The 12,397-nt window shown below is 40.1% G+C and overlaps 1 protein-coding gene across 3 annotated transcripts in view; it reads left to right on the forward strand.

The window, feature by feature from the left end:
* Positions 1–12,397, forward strand: part of ZNF385C (zinc finger protein 385C) — a 204,655-nt gene that overhangs the window by 174,206 nt on the left and 18,052 nt on the right. For all 3 annotated transcript variants that reach the window (XM_020811683.3, XM_073004164.2, XM_073004163.2), the window contains one exon: positions 161–303. In XM_020811683.3, the coding sequence (XP_020667342.2) occupies positions 161–303 (143 nt within the window). The remainder of the gene's footprint in view (positions 1–160; positions 304–12,397) is intronic.

Here is a 12,397-nt window from a genome sequence, read left to right on the forward strand (position 1 = left end):
GAAGTGCTCTGTCAGTGGATCTCGTTCTCAGATGTGAGGCGATTTGGCTGCAACATCTCTCACCTCATTTGCCACCAGGGTTGTATCTTGTTCTCCTTTCAACATCTTTGATTCTTGGAAATATCTTATCTCTCTACTCATCTCTTTTCTTGGCCTTTAGGTCCAGCTGGTCACAATAACTCCCTCTTAACATCACTTCCCATCCCAGGACGGTCTCTACATTCACCACTGGACATCAAGCATTTTCTCACCTTCCGTCTCAATGGAACACCCCCGCTCAACCTCTTCCCCAACTTCAACACGGTGAGTATTTCTTGATCTGCTTTAAAGGACAGAAGGTGGGAGGCACATTATCTAAGAGGAGGGACCATCTGCAATTATTGCTTTCTCCCTACAGAGCACTGCAACAGTGCATCAGTTAGCAGCAAGACTGGCCTTCATTCTTGGGTCAAAGCCCAATGTATAGCCATTGTTCACCCTTATGATGCTCCTGCGTTTTTCTGGCCTTCTTTGCTGGTTCGTTGCATAATTTGTCCTGGAGATCTGCTGACTTTAAGGTCACCTGGGACATATATGCACAGAGCTGAAGTTATGTGTGGTATCTAGAGAAATACTGCTCGTGCAGGATGCCTTCACACACCCGCTCATGCTCATCAAGTTGTGCCCATCCTCTTTCATTACTGCTGGAAAGCTTAAGCTGTCTGACTACATGCTTAGCAAGGGGCATGAAGGTCATTGAGCACTGTTACAGTACCATGGAAATGGTCATTTGATAAGGTTGCACTTTGTTAGGTGGTCTTTTGGGGTCACGTTGTAACTGTGAATTCCCAGAAAATTGACTTTTCTCTTCCACTGATTTCTTCGTGTGCCGAGTGGTGCCAACTGTGCTTTATTTCTTTTATATATTCTGTGCTTCTCTAGGAATGTCATATCTGCCAGTTATCTGCCAGAGATATTTGTTTACTTAGGAACATTTTTCTACAACTTCTTGTTGTTAAAAAAACTCAAAGTAGTTTAAAATAAAAACAGATAGAAGAAATGTAATTGTTAAAAAATAATAAAAAACAATGGCATCCATTAAAAACCAGGGGGAACTGAAAGTAATTACTGTGAGACAAACAAATCAAGGAAATGCCAGGTAAAGAAATAGGTCTTTAACTGGTAGCAGAAAGACCCAGCTCTGAGAGCCTGGTAGTTTTGAGTAGGGAGATCATTTCGCATAGAGGGCAACAAGGCAGAGGAGACCCTCCTGCAGTTCACAGCTGAACAACCTACATCAAGTCATAGTAGAGTAAGCAGAGCATGGCTTTACAGAAGATGGCAACAACAGCTAGGAATTTAGTCCCTAGAGTAAGTCTAAAAGCAGGGAGGACATGTTCTCGAAGGACAGACATGGTTCTGATTTATAGGGGGCAGCTATGCAGGTCTATCCAGCACAGCATTCTATGTCTCAGATGTTTCTGTCAACACCAGAAGACAATATACCCATCCCTGGGTTTTGCATCTGTATTATCCAGTATGCAGAGGTTCGTTACCTTGCATAGATAACTTCCATTTAGCTGTCATGGTTGTTTTGACAGTTGTGGTGGTGGTGATGATTTCATGATGAGACTTCCTGTCCCTTATTTGCAGCAGGCAACTAAGTGGGAAGCCTGCCCTAAGTTTTAGTTTTGGAAGAAGTGAAAACAATATTCTTCTCTGTCTATTCCCAAGTGTAGCTCTAGAAATATCTTTAATATCTATTCTGCCTTACCTGCTCCCAACTATCTACTTTCTGACCTTAAAAAGACCTTAATTTCAGCTTCAGTCATTTTTTTTTTCATTTTTTTTACAGACTTCTAAACATGGGCTGGTCTTCGACTTGAGCCATAATCAAAGCATTTGTTGCAGCATTCAATTTATTTCCTCTAGTATTCTTTTTTTTCTTAAGAGAATATCTTAAGAGCCCTCCCTAAGTTTCTGTAGTTGTTTGACCTGGGAAGAACTGCAACATCTAACAAGTAAAGCTGTGTTCCATTGATTTTTACCTGCAACAAATGGACATCAGACTGAAAATTTGGGGAAATTAATAGTTGAAATCTAATTGCTAGAAGTTCATTTTCACAATTAATATTCAAACAGTCTGTGGACCCTTCAAGGGGATGGTTGGAGATACTAATTCCTGTGCTTTTCTCAGAAAGTAAGATCTGCCACACCTTTGAAGGTTAATTTAATGTTACAAAGAACAAACAGAGATTGGAAAAACTTTTGGACAACCCTCAGAATTCCTGAGCCACCATGACCAGCATGGCTGGGGGGGTTCTAGGAGCTGGGCACTATAATCCAAAAGAGGAATTTTTCCAGACTCTAAAAATGAATCTAATGATGTGTTGTAGCCAATCATAGTTGAACAGTAATAAGACAAAGCACATTGCTCAATCTGTACTGATGACTTACCTATTTCTGGACTTCACATAAGGCAGGGATTCTTAACTTCAAATCCTCTAAGTGACCTGGGACATGAGTACCTTAAGGGCAAGCTTTTCCCATATGCGTCCTCTCCTCATGCACTCCCTTTAGCATCCGTGGTGCTTTTATCTTGCAGTCCCCTACCTAATAAAGTACAGTGGTTGTTTGTGAGGTCACAGAGCCTATAGAGTGACCTTTCCACAGAACTCTACTTGGATCCAACATAGTTTGTAGATGTCTGTCAGAAGCCTGGCTTTTTCAAGTGAACTTTAGTATCAGCCAACTGCTGGGTTCATTTCCTTTCTCTTCTTTCTGATACAGTGGGGCTATCTTTCCCTTGTGCTGATCTAATATTTTTACAATGGCATTGGTTTACATGATTTTATGAGGGGGGGGTCCTAGGTAAATGAGGTTGTATATGTTTTGTTACTTGAAGAAGTTTGTAAGCTACCTTGAGTGCTGTTTTTTAGTGGACGGGGGTATAAATGTTGTAAGTAAGTAAGTAAGTAAGTAAGTAAGTAAGTAAGTAAGTAAGTAAGTAAGTAAGTAAGTAAGTAAGTAAGTAAGTAAGTAAGTAAGTAAGTAAGTAAGTAAGTAAGTAAGTAAGTAAGTAAGTAATCTGCCTGCTGGTATAATTATTTCTTTTCCTAATGACTTCTGCTGCTTTTTGTTTTGCTGGCTATTGAAAAACGGCTATTGCTTAATTGTTCATGTTCATTTCATTTGCTGTTGCTAGTCACTTGGAGTAAAATATAGAATACAAGTGCTTGAAAGGAAACAAGTGATTTTTTGCATTAGAAGACACAGAGACTTTCAACAGCTATGTTCCGTGTTTACTCAACTGAAGAAAATCTGAATACAGTGGTGCTTGGCAAGAAGAATTTAATTCGTTCCGCGGTTAATGTTGTCTTGCAAAAAAATTGTCTTTCAAAATGCGTTTTCCCATAGGATTGCATTGAAATCTAATTAATGTGTTCCTATGGGCACAAAAAGTCAGAACAAAATCAAATTTGGTTTACGAAGGGTTTATTAAGTGCTCTTTAAAGCCATACATATTGTGCAGATGATTTAAAAAAATTTCAATTAAAAAACTTTAACTTTTTAAACATCATAGAAAAACATTTAAAAATCAGCAAACATGAGGCAGGAACAAAAAATGGAAAACATTCATCTTGCGAAGCACGGCCATAGGAACATTTGTCTTGCAAGTCATCAACCCCCATTGCCAAAACCATTTGTCTTGCAAGTTTTTTTGTCCTGTAAGGCATTTGTCTTGCGAGGCACCACTGTAGTGTGTATTTTATCTTCTTTTTAATCTGTTCCATGGGCATTCTGGAGATTCTGTATGGAAAGTTGAAGTCGTACTTACCCTGTTTCCCCGAAAATAAGACCTAACCTGAAAATAAGCCCTAGTATGATTTTGCAGGATGCTCGTAATATAAGCCCTACCCCCCAAAATAAGTCCCATTTAAGTGAAACCCTGCTCTCCACCATTGTGCAGCAACCAGAAGATGACATGACTGTAAAATAAAACATCCCCTGAAAATAAGCCCTAATGCATTTTTGGAGCAAAAATTAATATAAGACCCTGTCTTATTTTTGGGGAAACACGGTAGATGTTAAAGTACCAGTATGTGTCCTTCAGCTGTACTACAAAAAGCAAAGCAAAAAGCAAAGCATGCTGCTTATATATAGTGCTTCAAGCACTCTCTGGGCGGTTTACAAGTTAATTATGCAGGCTACACATTCCTCCCCTCCAGTGGGCTGGGTACTCATTTTACCGACCTTGGAAGGATAGAAGGCTGTGTCAACCTTGCGACGGCTACCTGGGATTGAACCCCGGGTTGTGAGCACAGTTTTGGCTGAAGTATACCAGTTTAACCATTGCACCATGAGGCTCTATTGCAGCAATGGTGAACCTATGGCACTCATGCCACAGCTGGCACACAGAGCCTTCTCTGTGGGCATGCGAGCCATAAGTTGCCATAGAGAAAAACTTACCCGTCTTCTGATCCCAGATTTTGGCACTCCCCTCTGCTGGTGCAGTGGTCCAGCGGAAGGGTGAAATGGCAACCATTACCAGTCTAGCCCATTGGGGGATTGGAGGACCGGTAAGTATTTCTTTGTTAATTCTGCCCATGGGGGGAGGGGAGACACAAGCATTTTACTCTTACAGTGCAGGAGCAGTTGTGTTTTTTTTAAACTAAAACCTCAGTATTCGGGTTTAATTGCAGTGTTGGCATTTCGAAATAAATAAGTTGATTTTGTGTTGCAGTTTGGGCACTCAGGCTCAAAAAGGTTCACCATCACTGCTCTATTGCATATAGAATTATTATTATTGCATATAGGATTGGAGAATTAGAGGGAGGGTCGTGAAGGATAATTTCTTCCAACTTTTGTGCTTCAGAGTGGAATACTTGTTTCTGGCTAAATTGAATAAACCAATCTTTTATTATATTTATTATAGTTCTGAGTGTTTTGCTTTGCAAACCAACGTCATGCAAATTGACCAGGAATAACTTGCAATTCAAAGCTTTCTAGGGACTTCTCTTCAGAATTTGTGCACAAGTCCACTCTGCCATGGGGATTATAGGTTACATTTGTAGTTACATGTAAAAGATACAAGCAAAACATTTTACTTCCACTAGGGCTCACACATGTTGCCTTTCAGCATCTGTTTCTAAAATAACAGCATATGCAGCTTCTCCTGACCAGTGTGACTATTTGGGTTGTGGGGTCCCCGCTCCATTCTCTTGGGCTGCCTTGGAACACTAGAATAAACATTCTAGGGGAGTTTGCACCAACCCATTCCCAAAACGAATGTGTCTGTCTTCCTTAGGAACAACATGGGATGTTCATGCCTGAACTGACTTTTCAGGATGGAAAACTAAAGAATTGAGTCACAAAGCAGTGATCAGAGATTAATTTCTAAATTTATTAACAAGCTCCCAATCCAAATGTTATCTACCCAAAAATGTATGACTATGAAATTTGTTGATATTTGAAGAAGAGTATGGAATGTGGTCTTTTCAGACTCCTCCATACTGGAAAGCAGAAAGTCTAACACAAGTTTTTAAAATGGAATTGTAGTGGAAATTGTGGTGCTGGAGGAGGCTCTTGAGAGTCCCCTGGACTGCAAGAAGAACAAACCTATCAATTCTAAAGGAAATCAACCCTGAGTGCTTACTGGAAGGACAGATCCTGAAGCTGAGGCTCCAATACTTTGGCCATCTCATGAGAAGAGAAGACTCCTTGGAAAAGACCTTGATGTTAGGAAAGTGTGAAGGCAAGAGGAGAAGGTGACGACAGAGGATGAGATGGTTGGACAGTGTCACCGAAGCAACCAACATGAATCTGACCCAACACCGGGAGGCAGTGGAAGATAGGAGGGCCTGGCGTGCTCTGGTCCATGGGGTCACGAAGAGTCGGACACGACTAAACGACTAAACAAACGAGTGGAAATTATCCAGGAAATAGGTTGCTAAATGCAATGTCTGTTTCAGAGATAAAAAGGAATTAAATTATTGTGCATATAACATGCAATCCAGATTAAAAGAAGATACACTGATGGTAGTAGTTTTGGAATTGGAGAAGCCTGCACTTATGACAACAAAACTCCATAGTGCTGGCTGAGTTCAGCTAGCGGAAGAGTCAAAAGGGGGCAGAGAATGGAGGCGGAGCTTCTTTATCACTCTCGTGCCAGACTCACAGCCTTTATGCCAGCACAAAATTAGGCCGGTGTGGAAGCCAGGCAGGACCCATCTTTGCTGTCCTTCCGCAAGCAAAGGAAGACCTTTCTCTTCAGGCGGGCTTTCTTTTAAATGACTGATTTACCAAGAGAATTTTTTTAAAGGGGTCATTTTATTCTGTGTTTTACTTGTACTTTAAATCTTGCTCTTATTGTGAGTTTTAATATGTTTGTTTAATGCTTTTTTAATGTAGTAATTTATTCTTGGTTTTTAATGTTGTTGCTTTTAGTACTGTAAGCCACCTTGGATCCTTTAGGAGAAAGATGGCAAATAAATGAATGAATGAATGAATGAATGAATGAATGAATGAATGAATGAATGAATGAATTTCCAACATGAGACGTGTTTGGACTTAACACAGCCTGAGTTCACTTACTGTCAGCCCAACCAACACTCAACCATCTTGCCTGCTTAGGATTACACACTAAATGAGCCAGTCTTGCTGAAGAAGGATCAGCATGGCTTTTGTAAATGTACGTCTAGTCTCACTGATCTTTCTGTCCAAAATGCTGTTTTCAAGCTCAGGGTATAAAACAGAATGTTCCATGTTTGCTTCCTTGTCCTCCAGCTTGCAGTTAACCAAATGAACTTTCTCCTTGTGCAAGGGGTTGGCACAAATGGCAAAAGAGGGATAACTTTGCACAGCATGGGCCATTGGGCACACAGAAAAACTAATCAAATACAGTACTGCCCTTTGAATTTGCTGAGAGTATCACCAAACACATGGATTGAGACAATCCAATAAACATTTCTATTTTGATTTTCAAAAAGTTTTTGACCAAGCCCTTCTCCAAAGACTCCTAAGCAATCCTGGCAGTCACATGGTAAAAGAAGAGCTCCTCTTATATATTAGTAACTAATTAAAGAATGGGAAACAGAAAATAGGAGTAAATGGGCAGCTCTCACAATGAAGAGGTGCAAATAGTAGAATTCTCCAAGGACCAATCAGCGCCTTTTTACAAGTTTGTAAATAAAAGGAATTATTATCAGACTTTGGGTCTCCAGAAATCTTGGACTTAACTCCCAGGATCACTAGCCAGCATAGCTAATAGAAATTCCAGGGAGCAGAAGTTCAGAATGTCTGGAAGACCAAAGTTTTGAAAACCATTGATTGCTGAGCTAGAATTGGAGATGACATGGCCATATTTTATAACTGCAGCATAATATTTAGGGTGATTTAAATAAAAAGAGATGGCAAAGAGCTTCAAAAAGATCTCTCCAGACTGGGAAAATGGGGATAAAATGGCAAACACAGTTACTGTAAATGTAAATAAATATAAAGTGATGTACGATGGGGCAAATAAATCTTAATTTTATTTTAAAACAAGAGGCTGTGAGACAATGGTGACTCTGAAAAATGTCAGTTCATTCCTCGGTATTACTACAGTCCTAGTATTGTCACGTCTTTGTACAAACATGTAATGTGTCCACAACTGGAATATTGTTGGAAGGATATGGTAGAGCAGGATAGAAATGGCATAGAGAGTATGGAGAGGGAAAGAAGAAATTCTGACATAGTACTGAAATCTGAAGTCATCTTCTGAAACTGGTGGGAGACTCAAGATAGTTAAACCTGGAAAATTATTTTTTAAAGGTAATTTCAATGTCTTGCTCTGTGTGGTACTTGAAAAGTAATATGTTTTCATTCCTCATTACATATGTTATATTACTTTTTATTATTTTTGTTGTATTTCTCTTAATATGGCGGTACAACCAGAAGAGGGGGAAAGCATGCATCTGATCCCACCAGAAAGGATTGCTTTTCAGGGAGCAGTCACCCTTAAAGCGACACTTCTGTCTGTTGGGGAATCGCCCCCGCCCAGCCCCCCCAAAATAGTTGCCCTGAGCGTATAAGTGCTGGGGAATAGACTGCTCCACAAGCAATCCAAAATGTGATCTATTTCCCTGTGTGATTTCCCCTGATTGATAAGGAATGATGTAATTCTTTATTCGTTAAAATGGGGGGGGGGGGCTTTAAATCCGGTTTGAAAAGCAACTATCGAAAATAACTGGAAAATATCACTTGTTAACCACTGGAGCAACTTTTTTCCCTACTCTTATGTTGCTTTTTTTAAAATTTAACTTCATTACACTCTTCATTGCATTGCAAATGGTGCAATCCACTATAAAAAGTACTAATGGTGACTGCCAGTTTGGATGACTTTTAAAGGGGATTAGATAAATTTATGGAGGGAGAAAAGTACCTATCAATGGCTAGTAGTCACAGTAGCTGTGTGTGTCTTCCAGGATCAGCAGCTGTACACTTCTCCCTGAATGCCAGTTACCCCGGGGGGGGGGGGAGGTGGGGTTGGGTTGTTTCCCTCCTCTCTTGTTAGTGGGTTTCCCATGGGTTGGCCACTGTGGACTTTGAATCCAGCAGAGTTCTTCCAGTGTTCTTACCAGTCAACTCAGATCTCACTCTTTACAGTCTCCCCAAACTCTACTACATCTTTACTGTATTCTATTGAGAGCCAATGTGGTGCAATAGATAGAAAGGTGGACTAGGACTCAGGAAACCTGAGATCAGATTCTTGCTCAGTCAGGGAAACTCACTGAGAAATGGCAGTGGTAAAACTATTCCTTAAATATCTCACTTACCTTGAAAACCCTATAAGCATTGCTATAAATTGATGTCACAATAACAACCGTTCTGCTGTGCCCTTTCCTTTATTCCAAATCTTTCTTTTTCCTAGCAGTGGTGAGAAAGGCTGAGGCTGCAGTCTTGATAATTCTCAAAACACTGCAAAAAGGGCAGCTGCAAGAACATTTGTTTACAATATTTTCCCAGGGCTTCTGGGTCCTTGTGTAGGATCAGCTTTCCCAGGGCTCCTGGAGCCCACAATGCTAAAGCAAAGATTAATGAATGCCACAGTGCCCTTCTCCCTGTCACTGCCACCAGGTAAGCAGATGGAAAGGGATAATGTGGCAGCACAAAGGGCTGGAACTAAACCAGTTGCAGGCTGCGTCTGAACTTCAAAGAGGATTAGTTTTTTATTTTTACGTGGCTCAGATTTTCAGAACTGGGAAGCCTGCGTGGCAAATTCCTTATTCCAGACTTTGCATTGCTACTGCTCCTTCTTCCCTCCGCTCCTCCTCTTTCTTTAATGCCAGCCTCTGGGCATTTTTTTTAAATGGAAATAATACTGATGTTTGTTTGATCTGCTTCAGTTTGGTATACAGTCCGCTTCGGGGTTGTTATGCTACCCACTGGAAACCTAGATAACTCTTCCAGTTTGAAATTATATAGACAGTGGTTCTTATCCAAACAGGTACAGTAATTCCCTACTTAGGAGGTGTCCTGAAATCCTCCGAAATGTGTAAATTCTTTGAAGATTTAACAGCCACTTGCGAAACATCGCAGTTTTTCCCTCCCACCCACCCCCTCTTTCTTTTTGCTTTCCCATCTCTGACCTCCAGAGTCTTGACAGGAAGTTCAGTGCAACAATCTCTATTTATATATCAGTGAGAACATCCCAGGGATAAAACAGAAGAAACCTGAGAATACAAATTGGTTATAAAGCAAAGTTTTCCCCCTCACTTACTCTTGGTATTCATTAGCTCCCAAATATGCTCCCAAGGTTTCAGAGAGTTCACTTGCTGAGCTGGGGAGGTAGGAATATCCTTCTGTCAGTCGGAAGGAATATCAAGAACCGGATAAAATGGTAGGAAGACACCATTTTAAGGAGAGGAAATGCATTTGCAATCCATCTGGGTTGTTAAAAGGCTTTTAGACATAGGGTTTGTTTCCTCTTTGAGGTGAATTCTGAACTTTTTTCTGGAATGTGTGTGTATGTGTGCATGTATGTGTGTATGTGTATATATATATATGAAACTTCTTGAGTTTCATAGGCAGGCATGCCGACGGACGGACGGACGGACGGACGGACGGACGGACGGACGGACGGACGGACGGACGGACGGACGGACGGACGGACGGACGGACGGACAGACAGATAGATAGATAGATAGATAGATAGATAGATAGATAGATAGATAGATAGATAGATAGATAGATAGATAGATAGATAGATAGATAGATAGATAGATAGATAGATAGATAGATAGATAGATAGATAGATGAAACTGAAGAATGTGGAAGCTGGAATTTTTGCTTTAATACTTTTGCTTGTTATTCACTCCTATAAGTATATATACTTTAGCAATGAACTGCATTCCTCAAATGGACCCAGAAAAACCACGATTGAGATGTTTAGTTTTCATTATCTAATAAACAGAGAAGCTAGTTTATTCTGCCGGCCGAAGGTATTGGATACAATAGTCAGATGTACAGTATGACCTGTTACAAGGTCCCATTGCTTCTATCCCTTCACTTGTCACTGAGCAAGAAATCTCTATACCTTTTAGCTGGTTGGTTACATTTCTTTTTCTGACCAAATACAATCGTGTTTCCTCTACTCTACAACAGGTAATTTCTGTATTATTATTATAGTAGGCAATTTTGTTATTTGTCTGGTCAACATGACTGCCTGGATGGAGATTGGTGGAGAAAGTGTGTTTGGGATCTATATTTATGAGCCTGCATATACTGTATATAGGAAGAAAGGGAAATAGTGTATGCTTGTGCATTTGAAAAAAGGTGGTGTTGGGATTCTCAAGCATCTTTCACATATAGGCAGTGCTCAGAAAAGTAAGATCCTTTGCCAGCTAGCTTTCTCAGGGGATCGAAAGCTAGGAACTTAGTTTTCAAGTCAAGGGTGTCAAGTGCAGAATTTGGGCTCCTTTCAGACAAGCTATAACCATTCTATAACCACCCTATAAACCTACTTGAACATATGATGAATCCAGTTATCTTGAGTGGGATGCCTTGTACTCTGTCGAGATCAGCATGAGGTAACAAAATTGGCAGCAGTTATAGACGTGATGGGAAAAGGATACAACTTCACAGCAAGCCTATTTGCAATTAATGAAGTCTTGCTCCAGATCTCATTTTGGCAGACTGTAGAATCCTTGGGAAGAGCCTTCAGTGTATAATACTACTGCTTCAATCTACCTGTCTATCTCCGTGTTAGATTTCAAGATAACAGTTCTCCTTATTCACTGGACATTTTAACCTGAATTGCTAAAATGTTTCTTACAGATTTCTTTCATGTGCTAATTTGTGATAGTCATTGCTTTATTGCAGGGTAGGCAATATGCACCCTGTGTACTACACGTGTTCACACACCTCAGTTTTTGCAGCCTCTACCATTTTCCTCTCCATACAGGTTTTGCACTGTTAAATTTTGGACGAAAATTGGCACCTTCAGTTCCATTTTAAAACAGAGCTATAGGGAGCATGCATCTTGTTTTAAAGTCTCCTGGAAGGAAGTATGAATGAATGAATGAATGGATGGATGGATGGATGGATGAATGAATGAATGAATGAATAAATGAATGAATGAATGAATGAATGAATGTGCTCTTGCAAGATTTTTTTTTAAATGAAACTGGAGAAAATGGATACTTTTGTTGCCATGCCACTAATTTGCCTCTGAATTTCCGGGGCAAATTATGGATCTCATTATGGCAGCATCTAGTGAGTACGAGAGAGGATTTGAGACCCCCAACTCCAGAGGTTTTGTGCCCCTGCTTTATTGCTAGCTTTACACCTGATTGGTTTGGAAACAGGTAAAGTCATACCCCTCATTCTCTGGAAAGATGATGACTACACTTTACAAAAAGTAATAATGAACATAAAATATGAACATATTGTAATAGCTACTTACTGTCATGATAATTATTTGGCTGCACATCTATGTAATTGGGAATAAGCCCCACTGACGATAAAGGAGGCCATTTCTGAATAAACACATGTAGTATCTTAGCTTCCACTCACAGAAGCAGCCCTGGTTGCTAAAAGGGAAAAAAGACATTCATGGAGGGTAAGTTCTATCAATACCTATTAGCCATGATTTATTAAAAGATTTTCCACAGATTTGGGGGACATTGTTTTTTGCACTATTTCAAGAATCCCCCATCAGAATGGCTAAGAGGTTTTGATGATGAGGTTGTTGTCGATGATGATGGTGATGATATATCCTTGAGGTCCAGCTTGAAAGATAATTTACACATATTCCCCCTTGTTACACTACCACCATCACATGCATGCAAACACACTTTGCTCCATACTGCATTGTTGTACCAGATTTATACTATCTTGAACACAAGGCCATTAGGGGTGCAGCTGAAGATTTATTTCA

This window comes from Pogona vitticeps, chromosome 6 (assembly GCF_051106095.1).
Source record: "Pogona vitticeps strain Pit_001003342236 chromosome 6, PviZW2.1, whole genome shotgun sequence".
Classification (NCBI taxonomy): Eukaryota; Metazoa; Chordata; class Lepidosauria; order Squamata; family Agamidae; genus Pogona; species Pogona vitticeps.